Source organism: Ambystoma mexicanum, chromosome 6q (assembly GCF_040938575.1).
Source record: "Ambystoma mexicanum isolate Mex_15411 chromosome 6q, UKY_AmexF1_1, whole genome shotgun sequence".
Classification (NCBI taxonomy): domain Eukaryota; kingdom Metazoa; phylum Chordata; class Amphibia; order Caudata; family Ambystomatidae; genus Ambystoma; species Ambystoma mexicanum.
The window spans coordinates 1,169,674,666-1,169,699,969 of record NC_090937.1 but is presented as its reverse complement, the minus strand read 5'-3'; the positions used below and the strand labels follow the sequence as shown (position 1 = coordinate 1,169,699,969).

The 25,304-nt window shown below is 46.1% G+C and overlaps 1 protein-coding gene across 2 annotated transcripts in view; it reads right to left on the bottom strand.

The window, feature by feature from the left end:
• Window positions 1–25,304, bottom strand: part of PDS5A (PDS5 cohesin associated factor A) — a 1,291,333-nt gene that overhangs the window by 160,400 nt on the left and 1,105,629 nt on the right. For both annotated transcript variants that reach the window (XM_069631774.1, XM_069631773.1), the window contains exon 30: window positions 4,260–4,405. In XM_069631774.1, the coding sequence (XP_069487875.1) occupies window positions 4,260–4,405 (146 nt within the window). The remainder of the gene's footprint in view (window positions 1–4,259; window positions 4,406–25,304) is intronic.

The window sequence follows — 25,304 nt, the reverse complement described above, 5'->3', positions numbered from 1 at the left end:
AAAGAGCCAATAAAAGGTGTGGGCGGGCCGGGAGGCAGGAGAGTAGGAAAGCGGAAGGGGAGCGGGGGAGAAGAACATGGAACACGGGCCAACAAAGAAGCACACACGCAGCAAGATCTCAAAATTAACAAATGCCCAATGGGGCTCTCACCGAAGAGGATTACCGGCACCTGCTCAGCCTGGATAAGAAATGGCGCGCGGGCGACCAGCTGCACAGATACAGATGCACACACGGGGGAAGAACCAATCAAAGGTGTGGGCAGGCCGGGAGGCGGGAGGGTAGGAAGGCGGAAGGGGAGCGGGGCAGAAGAACAGGGAACACGGGCCAACAAAGAAGCACACACGCAGCAAGATCTTAAAATTAACAAATGCCCAAGGGGGCTCTCAACGGAGAGGATTACCGGCACCTGCTCAGCCTGGATAAGAAAGCTTGTAATTCACTCACTCTTCTGGCAGAAGTTAAAGCCACTAGAAAGACTGTTTTAAGAGTGAGATACCTTAAAGAGATACCTTAATGAACAGGGGTTTGAATGGAGTACCCATTAGAAATTTCAAGACTAGGTTTAGGTCCCACAGTGGAACTTGAAAAGGAGTTGGGGGGGGAAAACATTAGTTATCCCTTTCAGAAATGTAATCACTATGGGCAATTTGAAGTATGAAGGCTCCTCCGCAGTGCACTTGAAGATTGACAGCGCTATGAGGTAACCCTTGATTGTGCCAACTTGAAGACCTGAATTTGCCAAATATAGCAAAAAAGATAACACCATTGGTGTACTACATGAAAAGGGTTCAATATTCTTTTCTCTACACCAGCTGCAAAATTTGTACCAACGATAGCGGTATAAAGATTTTGTTGCTGGCTTTCTGGATGAAAGCAAAACCTCCATTACGTCATACGTGAGGTCCCAATCCTTGTATCTCAACCTTTCAGAAACCAGGCGTGAAGGTTGAGGGTCCTGATATCCAGATGGAGAACCCAACCTCCCTTCTGCGAGAGAAGATCCTCTCTTTGCGGAAGACGAATCGGAGGACCGATGGGCATATCTAGAAGATCCGGGTACCACGTTCTCCTGGCCCAATCTGGGGCAATTAGGATCATGGGTTTCCTGAATCTCCTCATCCTCCTGATCATTTGAGGAATGACGGGGACTGGAGGAAACGCGTACAGAAGTGGAAACTCCGAGTCCACCACGAACGCATCCCTTAGAGCTCCTCTCGGGGGAAATTCCCTTGAGCAATACTGTTCGCACTTCTGGTTGATACTGGTGGCGAACAGATCCACTTGAGGGGTTCCCCAAAGGGCGAAGATCTCTTGAAGGACTTCCTGAGCTAGTTCCCACTCGAGGGAGACTATTCTGCCTGCTCAGAGCGTCCGCCGTCGAGTTCTTCTCTCTAGCTAGGTGAGCTGCCGATAGAAAGATTCCTTCTTGATTTGCCCAGAACCAGAGCTGCATCGCCTCTCTGCACAGTGGCAGTGACCCTACGCCTCCTCTTTTATTGAGGTAATGCATGGCCACTGTGTTGTCCGTCATTATCAGGACATTCTTTCCCTGTAGTGATGGCAGGAAAGCCTTCAGCACTAGTCTGATCGCGCTCAGCTCTAATAGGTTGATGTGTAGTCTGGACTCCAATGGAGACCAACGACCGCTGATGGTCAAGTCGTTGGCATGGGCTCCCCACACCATGAGTGAAGCGTCCGTGACTACTGTTATCTCCGGCCATGGTTGACAAAACTGTTCCCCTTTCAAGATGTTCTCCCGGTAGGCCCACCACTGAAGGTTTCGAGCCATTCTGTCCGGGATTAATAGGAGATTTGACATCTTTCCTGAGTATTGTGATCACGGAGTCCTTAGCGCCCACTGGAGAGATCTCATTCTCAGGCGAGCCTCTGGCACTAGAAAAATGCAGGATGCCATGAGGCCGAGCAACCTCAAAAATTCGAACGCTGGTAGTCACTGGGTATTTTGAAACTGATGACCATCTGTAGAATATCTTGAGCCCTCACCTCTGGTGGCAAGGCTTTTCACAGGGATGTGTCCAGGACTGCTCCAATGAACTGGAGTCTCTGTGATGGTATCATCTGTGACTTCTTTAAGTTGAGGGAGAAGCCCAGCTTGTGGAGGAAGTGGCAAACATAATCTAGATGGATCTGAGCTTGTTCTGGGGACGCTGCTCTGATCAACCAGTTGTCCAGGTAGGGGTAGACATGAATCCCTTCCCTCAGACTTGCAACCACAAGCGCCATTTGCTTGGTGAAGACCCTCGGGCGGAGGTCAGCCAAAATGTCAGAACTCGAAATTGATAATGAGAGTTGCCAATGGCAAACCTCAGGTTCTTCCTGTGATGGTGATGGATTGGCACATGAAAGTAAGCATCCTGAACGTCTAGGGATACCAAACAGTCCTGAAGCTGGAGGGCCTGAAGGATCTGATAAAGGGTTATCATTCCTGAGGAATTTTTTAATTCTCGCAAGTCCGAGATGGGTCTCAATGTCTCAATCCTCCGTCCTTCTTCGGTATTAGAAAATAGGGGATGAATACCAACCCTTGTTCCTTTCCGCTACAGGTACCGGTTCTATGGCAACTTTCTCTAGCAGGTCTGAAATCTCCTGCATAAGGAGCGGGTCTGGAAGCTTCAAAGAGTTGTTCCCTGGTGGATGACTGAGGAGTGTGAAGGAAAAGCAGGCAGTAACCTTGGGCAACTGTTTCCAATGCCCAAGCATCTGATGTAATAGCCTGTCATTCTGTCAGATGTTGAGTTAACCTGCCTCCTACTGGTGTTTTGTGTGGGGAGACCTCAGAGGAGTTTAGAAGCGGCTGACGCAGATGCTGAGGGTAAAGCAGCACCTGCTGATGCGGGTTTGGTACATTTGACCCGTCCACCACAGGTGAATCGTCTCTGGCCCCTTTGAGCTGGCTGCCCTCTGCCTTTTCTGAATGCTGCGTAAAAACGAAAGGGCTTCCCCCTCCAGGACGTACCTGTGGGGCGATTTGGAGTTTGACGGATTGCAGCCCCAAGTGAATTTGCTGCCGCCTTTGAGGTTTGCAATTTCTCCAGGCTGTCATCAGCCTTTTTGCCAAAAAGAGAGGTGCTGTCAAAGGGCATATTAAGAAGGCTGGCTTGCACATCAGGAGCAAAACCAGACTTCTGCAACCACACAAATCTGCGGATTGTGGTAATCGCCGCCATTGGCTCTGCTGATGTGGTCAGCAGAGTCGATACCTGTTCGGAGGGGCTCGCACATCGCATCCTTCCCATCCTTGATGATGTTCAAGAATGTGCCTCGTTCCTCCCCTTCTGGGAGCCAGTCAGCCGCTGATGAAGCACACTCCCAAACGGTGTGGCTGAATCTAGCTAGCGTGCAAGTGGCTTTAATAGACTTAAGTGCCATACTGCATGCTGAAAAGACTTAATTTTTTTTTTTTGACACGGCATCAAATCTTTTGTCGTCTCTGTCTTGTGGTATAGTGGGGTATGCCGACTTACTATTTGACGACGTCGCTGCCAGCACTACTAAACTCTCTGGAGTTGGGTGCTTACTTAAATATTCAGGGTCTGAGGCCTAGAGTGAGAGCCCAGGTCATCTCAGGGTACAAGTCTATTTAAAATCGGGGGTTCTTCAAGCCAGCTAATACAGCAGAGATTCAAGTACAGGTAGAAACAAGTAGTTAATTAGGGAATAAACTGGTTACCATAGTAAAGCCAAGTCATCATCTGATGTCACGGGAAGGTAAAACAGAGTAAAGAATACCTCATAGTCTGCAGGGTCAGAGAATCCTGGGTGAGTGACCCAAGGTGCGAGTGCCCTAGTCACAGGGACACACCACACAAGTTTTGAAAGGGAGTGCGATGGCCACAGAGGCCCAAGTTTCAAGAGTCTTGTTCCGCAGAAACGAGTCAAGTGAGTGTGAACAGCCTTAGGGTTGTGCGCACAGTTAACTGTTACTGAGTGGATGAGCCACGATCATTTTACTGATGGGTTGCTGAAGGGTATCCCAGTTACATGCCCATGGCAGTGAGGTAGTACAAAAGAAAGTAGAGGCAACATAGAAGTGTTATGTGGGAGAACTGTGCTGAAGAGGGCACTAAGCCTCTACCAACGGTCAAATGATGACTCAGGGTTCAATGCTTTAATGGCAAGGTGCTGGCAAGCCCACTTCTCTGGGTAAATGGGCCCAAGATCACAAGTATAGCACCCAGAAGCAAATAACTCTCAGATAAAGACAAACATCAATAAAGCACTACATATTAATACGCACCTTGTTCTGTTTTCGGTAGGAGAGACCGCTTCCAAGGTTAAGCAAATAGTGGTTCCAGTGTCAGACACAACACTTTTATTATAAGGTCTTCTGCCGGTCGCAGATAACGGTTTGTTTACAGTGCCCAACACACCAGCAGGTTTTGGCTAGAAAGTGAAACATATTGTTAATATTTCACATGTATTGTACATTGCTGCTAAGTTACATAACACTTTATTGGCTGTACATTTTTTCTGCAACCATATCACTATGAGTAGTATAGAACATGATTAAATATGCAGCCTTGAAACAAGTTACTTACCAATTAAGTTTTCCAATGAATACTTTAGAGCTCCAGCATATTCTTTATCTTTTCAACTACTCCCAAATGTCTGATAAGAACCTTCACTCAACATGGAAACTAAATGATGTCAGGATAGCTAGCAGTGAAAGAATGCCGCTCAACTTTGAACAAGTAACATGACCCTGGATAGAACATGAGTCATGGGTGCCATCTACACACCATTTTTAGTAGCTATGGAGGAATCTTCTCTGCCCTCTCCCAAACAAGGGATGATGGTAGATATGAAGAATCAATTGCAGGAATGGAGAGTTCATCAGAAACAATGCTACCAATAATGTATTTACAGGTCACTGAAGAATGCGACATATGTTTCAGTAATCTACTAGTGAAAATCCATCCAATTATAACTTTTTTTGCAGTAGGTCAATATCTGTATGCCACTTTCCTATCAATAACTAAGGTTTTCTTTGACAACTGTACTAATCGCACTATCCACAGGTGTCTTGGATATTTTCAATTGCACTGGTACTAGCCAAAAAAACTGCGTTCTCTTGCGATTTTCTTTGTGATCTGGATTCAATTAACGTGTTACTTCTTCTGCTACAACCACCAATGCATGTTGATTGAATTTTTATAACATTCCGTTTAGTGTTTCTTTACATATACTTAATATCTGACCAGATGATTACCTTGAAGCATGTACCTTGCTGTGACTGGGTGCCTGTCACAAATAACCACGGACTCCCGGGGGTGTTTATTGTAGGTTTTTCAAGCATCAAAATGGGCAACGGTTCTAAAAAAAAAAAAAAGTATTGGGTCTACCAGGTTCGGCGCTACGGCTGTCCCTCTCTAACTCTCCTACTCCGGCCTTTCCCTCCTCCCAGCCTAGGCATCCGTAATGCGGATGTTAATACATACAAGTGAACCCGCCCCCCCCGTCCCCCAATTGTCTGAGATTCTTCCTTGGGCTACAGTTGGTGTGCCTAGGATGGTGGCCAACTCCCTAGGGGTCTTCTAGATGTCCCTAACCTATTCCTGCTTAGTCTATCGGTGTAATGGGGGTGGTGCCTTGTTTCGCAATGTGCCACCTACTAACACACGCACAATCTCACCTGACCCTTCGCTCCATCCTGGGCTCCAAAGTTGCTTTTCCTCCCACCACTCTGAGACCCCACACGTCACCTTCCTACCTCCACCCTTGTATCTTACTTCTCAATCCCTCCACTCACTACTGCCCTCTACTGCCCACTACTTTGGCTGGTAGCCTCTCCTCCCTCCTACATTACCTCTACTATTCCAATGCTAATACTACCACCTCTCCGTTCTTACCACCACTCCTCACTCACACTACTGACACTTTTCTATTACTACCTCTCACTACTATTTCTCTCACTCTACCGATACTACACCTCTTCTCTTTCTCTGAAGTCTCACTCTAGTCTGGCTTGGGGAGCCTCTGTGGCATCCTTTTAAAATGTGAAACTTGTACTAATTATTCATTACACAGAGAAGCGCCACCTTGGGGTATTGAGTTTTAGATCCTTTTTCCTGGTGGCTGGTGTTACTGCTCCCGCTGTGTCCTGCGGCGCCACCAGCCTCCACCTGGGCAGACTTCAGCTGTGCCCTCCACAGCGGCCCAGTGCTGCTTCCCCGCCTTCCTGCTGATGCTCGGCTGTGGCGCCCTCATCTACACAGGTAAGGAGAGGCTAGGAGGGGGAGGGTCAGTGCACCATTCTGGCACCCAGAACTGTGTGGGGCATGGGGCTCTCCCCCACTCCCATTGACAAGGCCTGGCGACAGGCCTTGTCACACTACTCCGTTTCCTTTTGGCCATTAATTCACAATTATGTTCATTATAAAGAATGTACATTAGACAATGCAATCATTAAACTCTCTGCGGCAGTCCTTGCCATTAAACTCATCAAATGCTAAGCCAGCTTTACTTTTGGGCACATGTGATGCCTATATGTTTTCTCTTCAGTTGTGGATAAAGTGAGTTCCACCTTAACATACTAAAACACTGTACAGCCTTTCTGTCCCTTGGTATGTTAATTCTGCAATTGTGAAAGAATTAATTAGATTTACATTTTTTCCCCCCGTTTCTGATCTAAATATGCTAAAAGGTACTGATCAGAAAAATATTATTTCAACAAATGCAAGCTACTAAGCAAACATTTTAAAAAGTTACTTGATGTAGTGACTGAAGTACTCCAAGACCATAGTCCCCTTTCTTCCATACCATATGGGCATCCTTGTACAAAGACGGGACCGGTACCATTATGCCTTGCAATTAATGCTTCCCTTTAAATTTGTAGTGTGCTAGGGTGCGGCCGCGGGCATACCCATGCCCCGTTAGCCCCACCTCGGTCCCCTTTGTAGCATCAGACCCGAGAAGGATTCTTTCAACAGCTGTCTTTTTTAGGGGGATGGTGGTGGCTCGCATGGCGGAAAGGGAACTATGGGCTAGGAGTATTTTAGTCACTAGAGCAAGCAACTTTTTATAACTCCTATGTCTCGTCCCCTTTCCTCCATAATGTATGGGCGATTCCAACGCACCATTTCACAGGGACGATGACAACTTATCATGAAGTATGGGTTAACACGTTTTTAAGCACTGTCTGTCTGAATGCTGCATCTGACCTTGCACTAGTGTCTGACCGCATGTGCATGCATTCCTGCTGGATATAGCCACCACCATCCATCTGGCTATGGATGCCTTGGATGCTTTAGATTCTGGAGAGAAACAGGGCATCTGATTTTCAGAAATAATTGGTTCTGTCCAAATAGAAGTTTAATGCTCTGCTTAAGTTTAGGCAACGCAACACTATCCACCTCAGATGAGGAATTCAGGAAAAAGGTTGGAAGTACCATCTCCTGGTTGAGCAGGAAAGCTGAATCCACTTTAGGAAGGAAACCTGGGTGGGTTGCAAGCCACCACTTTATCTTTATAAAATACTGTGTATGGCTTATTAGCGGCGAGTGCTTGAATTTCACGGACACTGAGCAGATGTCAAGGCTACCAGAATAGTGGTTTTCCATGAAGCTAGTTTAGTGTCAATAGAAACCATTGGCTCAAAGGCAGTGGTCGAAGTGGGCGGGAGCAGGTGGGAGTGTGCGCCTCTACTTTTTTTAAATTAAGTTTTACTGTTCCTATACTTTTATTTAAAAAATAAACCGTTCTGGAATGGTTTTGTTTTAAAATAAAAGTTTATGAAGCAGTTGAAATTTGCACTTCAGTGCACTGCACAGCACTGACCGTTCCCTTAACCAGCAGGTGTGTTTGTTTGGGGGTTTGTATTGTGCTTGGGAATGGGCATGGTGGTGGGGTTTGTGGGAATCTGGGCAGGCCAGCAGGGAACATAGTTCCACTAATTCTTTTCATATACTTCGGCCACTGCTCGAAGGGTTTATGCGCCAGTTCTGCCAGGATTATATTCGAGTCCCACACTAGATGTGAACGAGAAACAGAGGTATACATCCTTGTAAGTCCTTTTAGATGTCTCTTGACTATAGGGCTAGCTGACGACAGTAATAGATGTTCAGAATTCCTGTACACACCTATGGCAGCTGGATAGGTCCTGAACGTAACCACCTGCACTCCTTACTGGGCAAGGTGAGATGAAAGATAGGATATAGTCTAGAGATCAATGCAATGTTTTGACATTGTTGTCCTTATCCCAGAAGCAAAACCTGGACCATTTACTTTTATATTGGGTTCTATAAGATTCCTTTCTGGCTTGTTGAATTATCTGCAAATCCTGTTGCGAAAGACCTAAGTAACCCAATTTTAACTCCTCAAGAACCAAGACCTGAGGGCGATCCTGTCTGGGGCCGATTGAATCACTATCGCTGCTTGTTGAGTTAATAGGTGAAGATGCTCTGTAACTGAATAGGCTCTTAGTGGGCTAATTTCAAGAGGCCTGAATACCACACTCTGGTTCGCCATTTTCGGACTATTAATATTGTGTAATTCGCTGAGTCCTTAAGCTTGAAGGACTTGTTGAATTAACATAGTTGGAGGGAAAAGCTTAAGACCACATCCCGTACCAAGGAATGTGGAACACATCTCCCACAGATCTCATGCCATGGGAGGTCTATGAGGCATAAAGAGGGCATTTGGTGGGCTCCTGTTTTGCAAATAGGTCCACCTCTGGATGACCCGAGAATTTGAACACTGTTGAGTACTATGTGGATAAGTTCCCATTTGCAGCATGTGAAGCCCAACCTGCTGAGCCTGTCTGCCTCTGTGTTCTCTTCCTCTGGAAGATGCACTGTTTGGACTGACTGCCATGACTTACCGCCCAGTTCGAAGTATTTACTGCTAAGCTGCAGAGAGGTAGAGACCTCGTCCATTCCTTGCTTGCTGATGTAGTACATTGCATAGCACAGCTTATGCTCAGAAAAGTATAAAAAGGCTGGATTCGGAAGGGCGGGCAGGAGATTAGCTATGTGCGGACCAGACAGGAGTTGGCAGATGAAGATGGAAGGCAGACCGGAGGATTGAAGGACCGTTCAGAGGGAGAAGCACCGGGGCTATTTTCCTTTATGAAGAAGGGAGGGGTTGAAGTCCCTTTTTTCCTTGCATGATTTTTAAGCCACAAAATTGGATTTTTTACTTTGAGTCCCCCAAAGTACTCTGGCTATTGGCTTTTGAGCACAACTATTATTTTTCACTGAGCTGTATGCAGAATATTTTTACATTTCAACCGAAGGCAAATCAGCTCACCACCTACGAACAGATCATATTCTTAATTAGCTGATGCTGCCACTATGGTTGGTCCCCATAGATATACCCTTTTTGAAGCATGTGTTCCCCATTTTCCTGCTTTTTGACAAAAAGACCATGGTGATTTGATAGATAGTTTTTGATGGTTTTTTTGTCATTTTTCTTGGAATATGTTGACTGCGCCAGGCATCTAGTATTCTCCATCTCTCATCTCCCTACCTTCTACAAATAGTGAGGAGAGTTGATACTCATCATAGATATTACAATGAGAAAGGTATTGAGGTAATGAAAGGGCCAGTTTGTCTATGAAGATTGCATAGCAAGGTTTGTGAGGATGCCAAGCAAGACCTGGTGAGGCATGCAGTTGTTTTTAAGGGGACTACGATATCTTGGAGAAAGTTGATAATTGTTAGTCTGGAGTAGACAAAAAGGCTAAGACAAAGATCGCAGTTTATTTAGTCATTACTTTTTGCATTTTAAGTGTGTTGTATGTAGTGACCATAATGGTAGCAATGTTTATTATTTATTTTTCATAATTAAAATATTTACATTATACATAGGAGTGCAACAAGCATTCATTGTTCAATAACAAGAATTTTGTCAGAAGCCTTTTAACATGAGCTTTAAGAGTGGGACATCTATTCCAAGTACTGTGGAATGATAGGTTATAAGGAACATGTTACTTACCTGCAACTCCTGTTCTCCAGCATGGGTCTGGCATAGATTGACATGCTCATAAATAGTCCCAGTCGTCAGGCTGGGAATCCTCATTAACAAGAAAAGTAGTTTCACTTTAGCCTGAAAACTGCACTTCTCCTCTAAACCAATTACTGTCCTTTGGGTTATACAGCCCCCATCCAATGACAGCCATCTTCCTAAGTTCCACCCCCGGTGGCCATCTTCAGATTTGGTAGAGCATGTAAAGTGGCAGTATGAACCAAGAAGAGCCACAGAGGGGAGGAAGGAAGGGTTTGCAAGTGAATCCATGCGAGACCCATGCTGGAGAACAGGAGTGAAAGGTAAGCAAATTGTTCCTTCTCCAGCATGGGGTTTGGCATCGATTCACATGCTCGTGAATACAATTACGTAGCAGTACATATACACAACCACGGAAAGTGGCAAGGAACAGAAGCATTACACTTACCCCTGGGACAGACTCACTTCAAACAAATAGGTTGCGTAGCACCGCTTGGCTGACCCAGGACTCCTCCCTGGAATCCCTGTCCACGCAGTAGACTCTCGTGGAGGTGTGGGTGGACCTCCATGAAGAAGCCCTGCAGATCTCGAGCAGGTGAACATCAGAGAAACACTGTTGCTGCAATGGCTCTGGTGGCATGAGCTCTCGGCCGGCCTGTAAGAGGTCTGTTGGTCAGACAATGACAGTGCATGATGCACCCAGAGAGCCTCCAGGATATGGAAGCCTTATACAGGGCCTTCCTGTCATTCACAGGTCCAAAATCCACAAAGAGTAGAGATGTCTTCCGAAAAACCTTTGTGCGTGCCACATAAAACTTCAGGGCACGAGCAACATCCAGCGAATGCAACGTCCAGCGAATGCAACATCCATTCCGTGGGTGTGGAAGGGTTCGGGAAGAAGACGAAGAACTTGGTGAGCTGGAATTTAGAAGGAACCTTCGGCATAAGGGTGGGGTGGGTCCGTAGCGCCACCCTCGCAGTGTGGAGGGACAAATGCGGCTAGTTGCAAGAGAGGGCCTGGATCTCCCTGACACGCCTGGCCGAGGTGATCACCACGAGGAAAGCTGCCTTCCACGAGAGGAACTTCAGCAGGGCCTGATGCATTGTCTCAAATGGGGGCCGCCCCCATGAGCCTAGTCAAAACCACATTGCTGGAGCAGGAGCCTTCACTGGTGGAAAGGATCTGAGGCATCCTTTGAGGAACTCCTTGACGAGTCTGTGAGACCATAGAGAGGGCTTGCCTGGTGTAACGGGATATGGCAGACAAGTGCAGCTACAGAGAGGCATGAGCCAGGCCAGCCTTGGCCAGGGAAAGCAGATATGGCAGGAGCTGTGGAGCTGTGACACGCAGTGGCCTACTCTACTGAGTCCTGCAACACACTGAGAAGCATTTCCATTTATGGCCATAACACAACATAGAAGAAGCTCTGGCCGTGGATAGGATCTTCTTACATTCCAGAAGCAGGGAATAATGGCCAATCTCTAGGGCTGCAGGAGCCAGGCCTTGAGGCTCAGCGATGCCAGGTGGTGGTGCAGAATCGCCCAGTCTTCTCTTGCGAGAAGATCGGGAAGTGAAGGCAGTCGGATGGACGGAGCCACTGATGCAGAGCAGGTCCGGGTACCAGCTCTGTCGAGGCCATGCCAGAGCGATGAGTATCATCCTGCAGTGACAGTGTGTTGATCACATGTAGAAGAAGCGGTATTGGAGGGAAGGCGTACAGGCATAGCCCCTCTCAGGAACACGAAGGCATCCCCCAGGCTCCTCGGCTGAGGGAACCTGCTGGCGAACCTCTGGCACTTGGAGTTGGTCGCCCTCGCGAAGAGGTCGATCTGTGGTAGCCCCCATTCGCGAAAGAAGAGATACTTGATCCTGGTGAAGTTACCATTTGTGGCAGGAACGCAGCTCCCTGCTGAGCGAGTCTGCAATGGTGTTCTTGGTGTCTGCCTGGTGAAACGGGGTGAGGAACATGTCCTGTAGAATGGCCCAGTGCCACAGGGCCTGGGCTTCCCGGGAGAGTCCCGGGGAACGCGTCCCGTCCTGCTTACGGATGTAGAGCATGGTAGTGGTGCTGTACATGAAGATTCACACCACCTTCCCTCGCAGCAAAGGCAGGAATGATTTGAGGGCCCAGAAGACTGCCCAGAATGCCAGGACGTTGATTTGAAGGTCCTTTTCCTCTAGGAGCCAGAGGAGGGTCGTCCAGATAAGGGTAGACATGGATGCCCTTGAGACGCAGATGCGCCGCCACCAAGGCCAAGCACTTCCTGAACACCTGAGGGACCAATTTCAGGCCAAAGGGCAACACTTTGAACTGATAGTGCTGTCCCTGGCCCACAAATTGGAGGAAATTTCAATGTTTTCAGTGGATGGGGACGTGAAAGTAAGTGTCTTCCAGATCCAACGTCACCAGGAAGTCCCCATCCTCCACATGCTGCAACGTGACCATCCAGAACTTCTGGGACTTCAAGTACTTGTTGGGAGGTCATAAATACAGGAACACCCGCCACCCTCCTGACATTTTTCATACGAGAAAGTATGTAGAGTACACTCCAGAGGCACTGGGGATGAGTTCCATTACCCCCTTCCTTAACATAGCATGAACCTCCTGCAACAGTTGAGCCATGTGTAGTTGCTGACAGGCCACAGGAGGAATGCGAGGACACCCGTGTTGGAATTCAAAGAAGTGCCCCTGATTATTAGGGGAGTTTTCCTAGAGTTCTGCTTGTAGGTAAGACTTTGATAAGCAATCCCAGTGGTTTGTAGATCCCAAACTCTTAGTATCAGTCTGTACTAGCTCAGGACCTTGGTAGAGTGATGTATTTTTATAAATGTGTTTATGACTCTATAACCAGCACTTATGCCAAGACTTGCTCAGTCTACGCTACCATATACTCATGTGGTACAACCTTATACTAAGAGTGGAGTCTTGTACTGTCTCAGTTGAATTGTTTTACTAAGCACTTGGACATCAGAAAAACTGTCCCAACACTGGTGGCAGTGGTAGGATGTGAATGTTTTTCTATTGTGTGGGCCCTGAAGAAATTCAGACTACGGAACTACTTTCAGGATTCAAACTGACCACCAGCCCCTAAGGTGGCTGATGCAGCTGAAAGGAAAAAACCCAAAATTGCTCAGGCGGTCCATAAGCCTACAAAGCGTGGACTTCACTATTGAGCAAAGGTCAGGTACCCAACATAAGAATGCTGATGGTCTCTCCAGAAAGTATGACCGACTGGATCAAGATAGCCATCCAGGAGTGGATAAGATCCTCCTGTCCCTAGTCTGGGGGGGAACAAGTGCTAGGGAGATTTCTCATTTGTATGCTTCATCCTCTCTCCTACTGAGACCCCCCAGTACTTTTTGCTGGATGTATGGACCTTTTTCTTAAATCCTGAATGAGTGGAGCCTCTTTCCACTCATTCATTCTTAAGGCTTTGTCTTTTGGAACTCTTCTTTGTATTTTACCTGTACTATGGAGTCTAATTTCCTCCATAGCTCTTAGATGCATCTACATTTTACTATTGCAGCACACAGCTCCTTATGGGCAGTGTTGCTGGGGACCCTTTGGGTCCTCCTTTGAGATTCTTTTCTATATCATAGAGGAACTACAGTTCTTTAGGATAGAGAGATACTTAGTTTCTCCCCTAAAACTTAAGAGGAGTGCCAAAGGGATACCTAGTATCCCCCTTCTCTCTGTTCCTGTGACTTTATAGTCACACAGACAAGTTCGTAGTTATGGCTGGTGGCAGTGGACGTGTTTTACCAACTAATGTGGCCTTTTATGTACCGCAGGTTATGCCCATAGCCTCAGTAGTGCACAATAGGCCCCCCAATCCTCCCCCTGACTTCCCCAGGTACCAAATTGGGGCCTTCCTTCTTTTTTCGCGATTACTAGCGTGCTTGTTCTTTAGCCCTTCTACCATTCTGGGAGGGGGAGGTCAGTGTGTGTGTTTTGCCTTTGGCAGGAACCCTTGGTTGTTCCCGCCTAGGCTCGAGTGTCTGGGCAGGCAGGAAGTGGGGAATGAGTTTTCCACCCCCCCTGTTCTTTGTTAGAGTGCCTGAATAGAACCAGCTCCCGCTGGGGGTCTGGCTGTCCTGAATGGACAGCCAAACGCCCCTTTCTGTAAACTGCTGAGAAAGATTGCAGAGGAGTGTGCTGGAACTGTATAAAAGGTGAGGCTCCTGGAGTGAGAAGCAAGTCGACCACTGGACCTGAATCCGAAGTGGAAGATGAAGAAAAGGCAGCCGATTCGATTTCCAGCGAACCGAGAGCCTGCTGTGTAACCCGAGTCTGCTGCTACCCTTCCTTCCAAGCAACCTGGGGACTCCGAAAAAGACGACCCAGAGCCTGGTGAGATCTACTACACTCAAGACGACCTGCATTTTGAGACATCCCACATCGTGATGAGACCTTGCGGGGCTGCAATACCCTGGGACCTCGAGCCATCATACGGTGCATTTTTTAAAATTTATTTGTAGGGCGTTGAAAGCCAGCGGGCATCGGGGCGCCAACATAAAGACAGGACGATAATACAAAGGAAGAGGACACTTGGTCAGTGGAGTAAGAACAAACAGCACAGTGTTCAGTATATATTACTGTCTTATAGTCCAATTTATTTAAACAGGAGTGTTTTCAGCTTTTTTCTGAAAACAAGGTGGTTTGTCTCTAATCTTAGGTTTAGGGGCAGGACATTCCAGTATGTGGATGCACGGATCGGAAAGGCTCTGTCTAGGCCGTTTGCTTTCTTGTGTGGTTTTACAGTGAGGAGTCCTAGTGTTTGACGTGAGTGATCGTGCTGGCAAGTATTGGGTAACTTTTGATTTCAGATATGCTGGAGCTTTCCCATGTAGGCACTTTTGAACTAGTGTCATGGATTTAAACAGCACTCCATCTTCAATCTTCAGCCAATGTAGCTCTTTCCGTGCTTCGCTGATATGTTCTGTTCTCTGTTTCGGTTTGATTATTCTGACCGCATTGTTTTCTACAAGCTGATATTTGTTTATACTTTGCTTGTTGGCACCAAGTAGTAGTGCATTACCATAGTCTAAACGGGACAGTATGGTTGCTCTCACGATAGTGTAGTTTGCTTCGTTAAGAAGGTGCTTGATTGCTCTGAGCAGTCTAAGAAAGTATGTGCATTTTTAATCACACAGAAGGCTTGCTCTTCAGAGCTTAAGGATTCCTCTAGTGTCATGCCCACGGTCTTAACCTTGTTCACTACCTGTATCTGGGTGTCTTTGATTTTGAATGAGTTGTATTTCAAAGATAGCTTGCCCCCAGCCTGATTTGAACCAAAGATTCTTAGCTCTGTCTTTTTCCTGTTTATACACATCCAGTTGCGATCCATCCAAGATTCTATGGTGTTGTATAGATCAGTGACTGTCCGGTTATCTTTTTCGTAATCACCACTTAGTTCTATACTAGCTGTGCATCGTCTGCTTAGTTTGTGAAATAAGTCTTTATCTTATCCAGTACCTCACAAAGAAATCTTAAGTACAGATTAAATCGAAGCAGAGACAAGCTCGCTCCCTGAGGGACCCCACAGAAGATGTCCGTTTCTTGGGAGAATTTATCTCCCCAATGTACTCTCGATTTTCTGTTGGTAAGGAAAGATACCACCCAGTTGATTGCCTCCTTGGAGCATTTGGCTACTTTTTCAAGAGCCTGCTGGAGTAGTTTATGATCTAGGAGATCAAAGGCAGCACTGAGGTCGAGCAGGATCAGCATGCCTGTCTTGCCTTGTTCAATAATATCCAGCATGCGAGACTGCAAGTCCAGCATAGCAGTCTCGGTGCTGTGTGCAGCCCGAAACCCGGATTGTTGAGGGTGTAAGAACTCTACAAATGATTGCAATTGTGCGGTTGCAACTTTGTCCATTGTTTTGAGCGTGAAGTTGCAATTTGTAATGGGTCTGAGGTTGCCAGGGTCTCGCTGGTCTAGGTTTGGTTTCTTCACTAAGGGAGTAACTGACTCTTGATGGTATTGGGTACCATTTTATCCTGAAAGGATTTGTTCACTATTCTGGTAAGCAGAGGTGCAAAGATGTCCGCATTATCAAGAATTATTTTAGGTGGTAGTAGGTTTTCAGCGCATGATTATGGCCTCATTGAGGCTAGAGTCCTGAGCATGTTTTTTGTGGTGATTGAGTGGAACGAGAATTGTTCAGATAGTTCCAGTTTTTCTGATGGATTTGCTTGCTCAGCGTTACCTTTGTTAAGTTGGGCATTTTTTATCAGCTCCCTAGCTTTGTTGATTTTGCTGGCAAAAGCCATCTGGGTTTTGTCGCATTCTTCCTGTGAAGGATTGAAAGTGGGTGTTAGGGCAGCAGGCTTTTCTATAGATTTTAATATCTCAAAGAGCTTGCTGGAGGTGTTAGAGGCTGATTTCATTTGGTTGTTGACGTAATTGTTCTTAGCCTCACAGATGTTCTTTTTATAATGTATCTCTATTTCTTTCCAGTTCTCCTTGTTCTTTTGGGATGGGTTTTTTAGCCATCTGGCTTCCCTTCTCTTTTCTTTCTTTTGAACTGTCAGTTCGGGGTGGAACCATTTTTGGTGGCTATTAGGTCTGACCAGTTTAGGACGGATTGGGGCCTTTAGGTCAACCAACGCTGTCATGTTGTGTTCATATTTAAAAATGGTGGTCTCACAGAATCCTCCATAGTAATGTCAGCTAAACTTTCGTTGATGCATTTCTCTAAATGAGACCTTTCTAGTTTTCTTATAATTTCTACATGTGACCCTTGTGGCCTCGTTGGTACCCTTTTGAGTTGGGTGGGGTATGGTGAATGCAAAGGATACTCTAAAGTGGTCCGACCAAATGCAAGGTGTTGTCTCGTAGCAGTTAGTCTCAAGGATGTTAGTAATAACCCAGCCTAGCTGGTTGCCGTTTGCCATGGTTGGGCTTAAGTTTTTAATGTGTAAGTTTATGTTTAGAGCTTTCTCAAGGCCTGTTGCTTCCTTATCTTTGGGATTTCCCCTCCGTCTGTTAAGATCGCCTAGTACAACGGTAGATGAATTAGGTGTTTTTAGGCCACTCAGGAGCTGCGTATGTTCGCCGTTAAATACTGGCATTGTGAACGGGGGGGAGTGTGGGGGGGAGGGAAATGGGGGTGGGGGTTGGGTCGGTAAATCAATACAATATAGTAGTTTTTTTAGCGTGTGTTTTAGATGTAAGATTTCACATTCATTGCATGTTAGAGTCGTAGGGAACATGTGAATGGTTTTTTGTGCAATTATAGCAACCCCCCCTCCATGCCCTGACTCCCTATTGGTGTACTGTATGTTGTAACCCTCTGGGACTGCTATAGCGCAGATTGGGCCAATTGGTTCTTGTAGCCAAGATTCTGTTAAGCACATGTCAATGGCTTCGTCCACGATAAGATCGTGGATGCATATAGCGTGTTTATTTGGGGACGAGCTGAAACTTTGTGGCCATCCTGCTGGACCTCCCGAGATGTGAATCGAGTCCGAAAAGTCCACTCACCAGAGTGCTCGACCTTGCAAGTGACGAGAATCCGACAAGTGATATTCAGTCTTCTTCTGGCTCCCGAAAAGGGGGCCAAAACCACAGAGTTGCATCCAGCCGTGAAGAAACTCTTGACTGGTGCCTGCCCGGTTGATCCCTGCTGCAGAAGCCCTTCCAGTGTCCTGCCATTAGTTCTCATAAGGAATTCAGCGACCAGGTTTTTGGCTGCAGATCCTGAAGTCTCCCCATTGCAACCTCTTCTTCTGTGCTGAGTAAACCATGCAAACAAAGATCCTCTTGCCTAGAGCCTTAGATGTTTCCCTGGGCACTGGTTGAGGAGTGAGTGGCGTTGTGGGAAGCAGCCCTGGAATGGAGCGCCTTGTAGGTGTGCACAGACCCCTTTGGGGAATCCCTCAGCATCTTCGGGGATATCCTGCTGTTAGGGAGAATTCTCTGTTTAGGCTGAATTTCCTAACCTAGTGAGTCCCCCAGCAGTTTTTCTGGATTTCTGGAGTTTGTTTTTTTCCATCCTGCCAAGAGTGAGACTCTTTCTCCCACTCTTGGACATGAATGTGTGTAATTCCTTTGAATGTCAATGTGTTCTATGGGCTATGGGGTCTTTTACTCCATAGGGTCTCATATGTTTTGCTATGTGTGTTACAACGCACCCTCCGTGCCGTAACACTGGGGCGTCCTAGCGGACCTCCACCATAGCCTCTATACCCGGGGACTGACTACTGTCTCCACGGGCATGTAAAATCACCATTGGCTTTACTAGACCTAAATTTACTAACAGAACTAGTACAAACCATCCTATTGTGGACGTACTAGTAGGAGTGATTCGATTACTCCTGGGTCTGTTATTCGAGGGGGCACTGTCCTGTGCCCCCTCGTCGAGTTTTGGCTGGTGGCAGTGGAAACTACTTGTCATATTCGACCCCGAATATAACTCTATGGGATTCTTCCCATTGTTGGAGGTTAATACTTTTCCTCGTTAATCTCTAACATACCACCGGTTTATTTATCTTAAATAAATCTATCGGTTGGTATTTTCTGCCAGAACTCGTTTTTTAAAATGGCGTCTGTGTTCGTCTCTGTGACTCCTAAACCAAAGGTTGAGCCCTTTGTTCCACTTTTGGCGGGCCTCTACGCAGAGGCCCTCCAAAGTGGTGCCATTCTGTCTGGGTACCACAGGGTGTGTGGGAGGGGGTTTAGGCACCCTGGACTGAGTTGCCTTGCCAACTCAGGTCGCACTCTGGTGTGATTGGCCAAGTGGTGAGCCACCCCGCTCACCATTTAGCGTGTTTTGATTGACAGCTAGGCTGAATGAATGGGGGTTTTCTGCATAAAAGCAAGGCTTTTGGGACTGGATCTTCAGAAGTCGCCACAGGACCTAAGAATCCGACGAGGGTAAAGCTGAGCCGACCTGCAACGACGACACCTCCGGTGGAGCCCTGCTGAACCGACTCACCACTTCCCGACGACAGAGGAGATCTCCCTGCCGGAGAGTCTCTACCCCTGACTGGTGGGAACAACTAGTCCCCTTTGCTTTTTCTTCGCTCCAGGACGCAGTGGTCGAATCGCCCGTGCAGAGCACCTCGGCAACCGGATAGCCAATACCCCTGTACCGTGACCAAAAGGTGGTGGCTTGTGAAAGAGCACTCCGCGGCTGGTCTCTTCCCTGGTGGTGCAACGATCTTCAACTTTCCTTCGACGATGAGATCATCTCTTCTCTTGGCAAAGACCCGACGTGCATCCACCACCAGGAACAACTGCCCCCGCCGGAGCTGTCTCTCCACAAACAAGGTACCGTGTCCGCCTGGCTTCCCTTTCTGCCGGATAGAGTGAGGTGTCTTAATCCTCGCCTCTCCATTGGGTCGCCTCCAAGCTTTCTTAACTTTCTGTTCTGAACTGGTCCAATCTTTCGATAACAATTTGCGACAAAGACTCGAAGTGCATTTCCACTGTGATACTTTTTGTTTTGGGACACATCGCCTTGCCTCTCTCCGAGTGGGCCTGGCCTCTGAACTTTGCGATCTACAGTAGACCCTGCCTTACTCGCCTTGCATTTGTTCGTAAAAGTATTGGTACCAAGTTGATTCCATAACCTGCCTTATTTTTCTCTCTCGTCCTAACAAATACTAGAGTGCCATCTAGGTTAAAGCATACACCTCTGTCTGCAAATAAGTGATGCCGGTGAACCTAGACTTGTCGAACTATTGTTAGGGGGATTGATCTTTTTCTTATAGTAATTGCGATTGAAGTTGTTTGCCGTATTAGTGCCAGAGTGTTTTTCATAGATGTGTTTTTATAAAGAAATAACTATATATCTTTACACCAAAGCCTTGTTCCGTGTTTGCTTCTTCTACTGTGTAAATTGCCCTATTTTGTATACTCCACATACTGCCTAACTCTTCTTGAGGGAAGTCTGACTGCTCAGCCACAGCTACCAAGTGAATCTGTGTGGTACAGACTGCTACCAAGTGGGTTTACTGCCAAACACCTGTAGTCCTAAATCTTTTGCAGTGTTCCCAGAACTGCACAGGTTTCCGCCTAACACCTGCCTTGTCTGGAGGGGAAATTCCTCAGATGGCAGAGGCTCCCTGGCCCTCTCGGACTCCATCCGGAATGAAGCGATAACGGGCACCTGACAAGATCAGCCACAGTAGTCAGTGTGGCCGCCGCTGAAGCTGTACGCCATGGGGGCAAAGGCACTCACAGGGTCGCTGTCATCTTTGTGGCAGTACCACGGAAGTAGCAAGGTCCCCTTTTGATGAAGTAGTGATGGTCGCTGACAAAGTCGTCAACTGGATTGGCAGCCGTAGTCCTCGAGGGGGTCGTAGTCGACGTGGTGAATGTCTTGGAAGAAAAAGCAGTTGTCAACGGTGCCGTGGTCTTACTTGAAGTAGTCGTCGACGGTGGACGAGAGGACCCACCCGAAGACTTATCCTTTGCAGCCTTGTCCGTAGACAGCAAACAGCTTCGACTGGGTCAGGGACTTCCACTTGGAAGGAGCACCCTTAGCTGGCAGGCTCACTGTGGACAGAGAACGTGTCCTTCCCGAACTGGGTCCCACAGCCGCGGAGTCCCTAACGGGATCCATAGCATGGCGCTTAGACTTCTTTTGGACTCCCTGTGAAGGGGCGTCAGCAAAAAAGGACCTCAAACTCTTCTCAGAGGGAGCACGCCCAGGGGACCAGCCAGTCCTGGATGAGGTATGACTGTGCCTGTAGGCCGAGTAAGAGGCCTTCCCCAACTTGAGCCACGCCACCAAACTGCTCTAACAGTCCGTCTTGGTCTTAATCGAAAAATCCATGGCAATTCTTGCATTCTTCCTCATCGTGGTACGGATGCAGGCAGTACAAGTACTCAAGGTGTCGATCCTCGACAGACATTGCATAGTCCACATTTCATGCATATCTTCAGATAGAGGGCGCAAAGTAGGTCCAAGCCTGGGCCTCTGAAACCTGAAGAAAGATCTGCCGATTAAGATCTTTGCCGACAACGGATGCCTGTGCCGGTAGTCGAACAGAGGAACAATCAGAGAAAAAACTAACAAATGTATCCAAAAATCTCAAAATAGTTGGAAAACCCAAAGAGCAAGCTTAGAGGACTCCCAAAGCTGAAACATGCAGTAAAAATCCGAAGATGGCCACCAGGGGTGGAGCTTATGGAGACAACCATCATTGGATGGTGGCAGTATGATCCAAAGGACAGTGAGTGGTTTAGAGAAATGCAGTTTTCAGGCTGAAGCAAAACTGCTTTTCTTTTTACCGAGGATTGCCAGCCCGACGACTGAGAATATTCATGAGCATGTGAACCCATGCTGGAGAAATGGTGCCAAGCCTTTAATACATATACAAAAGGTTACTGGAAGGTTTGAGCATGGGACTATCAAAGGAAATATGTGACTAGTGAACCACGCCTGTGCAGTCGAATGAGAAGCAGACACCCACTGCAGGGGTTGAGTGCCTGCTCTCTTTACTGATGCATAGTGACAGGTATGTGCTTTTCTCCATTTCTACTGAGGCTACTGCTGGGGGAGACTAGGACACTCCCCTGGGGTTGGAGGAAAGGCTCTTGAGATAGAGGTGGTAAGAATCACAACACAGATCAAACTTTAAAATTCCCACCTACTTACTCTAATTCAGCCCCAAACCCTTGCCCGACCAATCAGAATGAGGGCCTGGGGCTCTCTTCTAGCCACTTTGGAGAGCTTAAAACACAGTACCTCTTACTCCAACACCTGTCAACGTAAAGGGAGTCCTCTTCCAAGCTGAGGCCCAGGAGTTCTGGATTCAACTGAGCAACAGTCTTTTTTATTGTTGCATTTACAGTTTACAAAAACCCATACACAACAAACTACACACAAAAAAAGAAAAAATCAAATTACATATTCTAAAATCAGAAGGAAAATAAGTAAAAACAACTTTTAAATACAACACAGAAACTTCAATTTAGATAATATTTTCCTTCCAAAGGTAAATTTTTCTTATTCAACTCAGAAATAAGAAATATAAGAAAACGATTCAAAGATAAAGCCAAGGAAATAGAGCCCCACATACGACACCAAAACAAGTTTCTAGATACATATGAACAGACAATTGTGTTAACCTTGAAAAACCTAATTCGTTCTTTAACAAAGAACGTACACTCTACTACCAAGTGTTTCAAAGTCTTGCGGGTATTACTTGCCCCACAAAACCTACATTCCTTGTCCAATACATTTAACCCCTCCTGCTTATTCATGCTGTTCCAGCTTTTAACTTTCTCAAAAACAGGTAGTTGGTTTAACCTAAAACGCCTAAAATCCATGCGCATTATAGGACAGGGAAACTTTTGAATATATAGAGGAAGACATTCCCTAGTATGTATAAACCTAGAATACTCCACAAAAACTGTATACGAGTCAATGCAGTCAACCATCTTAGCCCAATCGGACCAGAACAAAGTCTTTTTAATATGCCCCGGTCTGAGAATCAAGTCCTCTTCAGATGCACAAATATAGACCAACACGGAGCACATCCGTTCATTGAACTCTCTCAATGATGGTACAGATCCTGCTAGCAAGACAACCTTAAGATTCTCAAAAAAGGGAATTTTTGGGCGGAGCAATTATTCTTCTAAATAGAGACAACTGTCTCCAAACATACCTAGCCTTTTTTTGACACCAGACTCAACTCGTGTCTAATGATGGCATTTGGAATAGCCATATCGAGACCAAGTACATTCCTTCACAGTACTCCCTGAATAGTATTCAAAAGGTCACCCATGTTTTGAGAGGAAAGGTCAAGTCCGTAGAGGATAATAGCCTCAGAGTTGCCCAAATAGTATCGTCTCGGGGGAATTAAAAAAATGTACATACTTTCTGCTTTAAGAATTTCATGCGAGCAGTACATTTCTTGGCTTTGTCATTCAAAATAGATTTCCAATTTTAAATACTAACCCTGTTAGCCAAATAATATCCCAGGTAAACTACGGTCTTGACCTGCTCCACAGTGTCAGTTCCCATAGTCCAAGCATATTGTATATCCTCATTTCTTTTTGATAGAACCAGGACTTTAGATTTTGAGGCATTAGGGAACAAATTGTTTTCCACTGCATATTCGTAGAAAAGCTGCATCTTAACTCTAAGACCACGCAGGGTTCTACCGAACAGTAGGAAATTGTCTGCATAAGCCATCCACTCCAGCCTTACACTCCCCAACCTCGCTGGTGCAATGAAGGGGCCCTGCCACAGCCCCTCAGCATCACACGTATAGAGGTTGAAGAGTGTAGGGGCCAGAGTGCATCCTTGTTTAACCCCTGTAAAGGTGGATATCTCAGAAGAGATAACACCATCTTCAGATAATCGTACGCAGATGGATGTTTTGGAGTGCAATAAGGCAATCAACTGGACCATTTTACGAGGAATGCCCATAGAAAGCATTTTGTACCAAAGCCTAGATCTAATCACCCCATCAAAGGGACTAGTCATGTCCAATGATGCCAAATGCACGTCCCCAACATGCGAATTGACATAATGTCTAAGATGGGAAAGAATAGCCGCATTTGGAGAATTACAAACCTCAACACGAAACCCCACCTGAAACCTGCTCAAAAGGTTATGTCCCTGATAACAAGATTGAGGTCCCTTAACAACAGAATAGAAAGAACCTTACTTGTAGCATCCGTTAGAACTATAGGACGGTAATTGGACAAATCCAATTTATCGCCCCTTTTAAAAACAGGTACAATATAGATTTGGACCAGGAAACAGGTACTGTGTGAGATAGAAAAATATGGTCGAACATAGGTTTTAACAGCCCAGCCCAAATTCCAGGATTCTCTTTAAGAACAAAGGGGGGGGGAATACCATCGGGCCAGGGGCCCTAGATGGCTTCAGTTGAGCAATCGCCCAAGCTATATCATCCTTGTTACAATTACAGATACCCTTCATAGGTGAACCCAAATCAAAATAATGCAATGTTCCAAAGGCCACAGGTAAGGCATATTTCTTGGTGTAAAAGGATACCCAAGAATCAGAATCTATGGGGCAATCCATATTCCCTTTAACATTCCCCAAAAGCCTGTTAACCATCGACCAGAAATGGCCATCTTAACCCTTACATAGACGCTCCAACATATTTTGATGGCAAAGAGAAAAAGCATCCATTTTAAGGGATTTGACTTAATTATTATGCCTCAAAATAATAGAACTTTTGAGTTTCCCATAGTCAATGGGTTTTAAACAACCTTTCCTCGAAGCAGCAAGTTATTTTCTTTTACGGGCCTTAGAAGATAAAATTCTGTCATCTTTTACAACACATTTCTTATGGGGATTCACAGAGCCAATCGAGTCCCTAATTTTGTGAATACAGGCCAAGATAATATTATATGAAGAGGTACCACCACCAACCTCAATATCAAGGCCATAGAGAGCACCACCAGACCTTTTAAGCAACACACAAAGGAGTTGATTAAATTTGAACACAATTTTCTTATTACACTTAACTCTAGTGCCCCTATTACATTCCAGACCTGCCAGATCCGGCCTAATACAAGGAATAGACATAGAAATAGTCAAAGTAAAAGAAACGGGGAGATGGTCACCCAATTCCAAATTATGACTAAGAGAGCCACACTGTTTCCTAATGCCATCTGAGACATAAAAGTAATCAATACGAGAGGTTGATGCTCCTCTATGCCAAGTATGTTTAATGGCAATAGAAGAAGGAAAATGATCCAGTAAGGACAAGTCCCACTCCATAAGAAAAAAGATCCCACCCAATGCCTCATCTAAGGTTCACGTGCCGAGCCGAAGGAAGAGCCCCCAGTGAGTTCCACCAGGCACTTTCTGCATAGAAGGAATTAAAGTCCCCTCCCAAGATGACTTGAAAACAACAGCCCCTCTGAATCCAGTCATCCAGAAACTCTCCTATCCCCTCCTCTACGTTTCAAAATTGAATTGGATAGGGTTCCAGTAGGGATTAAGTATCAATATCTGAGAGAAACCAGCACCCAAATTTAACTCAATAGCCAAGAGCCATTCCAGGCAGCAGCGAACTTCCCATGAAAACCGCAGATTACAATCTATAGCAATGGTTAGACCTCCTCTCGGACGCCCTTCATCCCCCCCTAACCGCAGGACAGGAAACAGTATTATACCCCTCTAAAGAAGGATTAGCCATCAACATAGTCTCCTGAAGTAAATATATTCTAGGAATACTAGTACAGGTTGAATTATGGAATAATTTATACAAATTAGAGCAACCACATGTATTCCAAGATATAAGATCGATGGTTATCCTGTCATGCATGTGCTGTACCTAGCCTTAGACTTTCTAAAGACCTAAGGGCAGGTTGTATCCATGACCAATCCTGGCCATTAC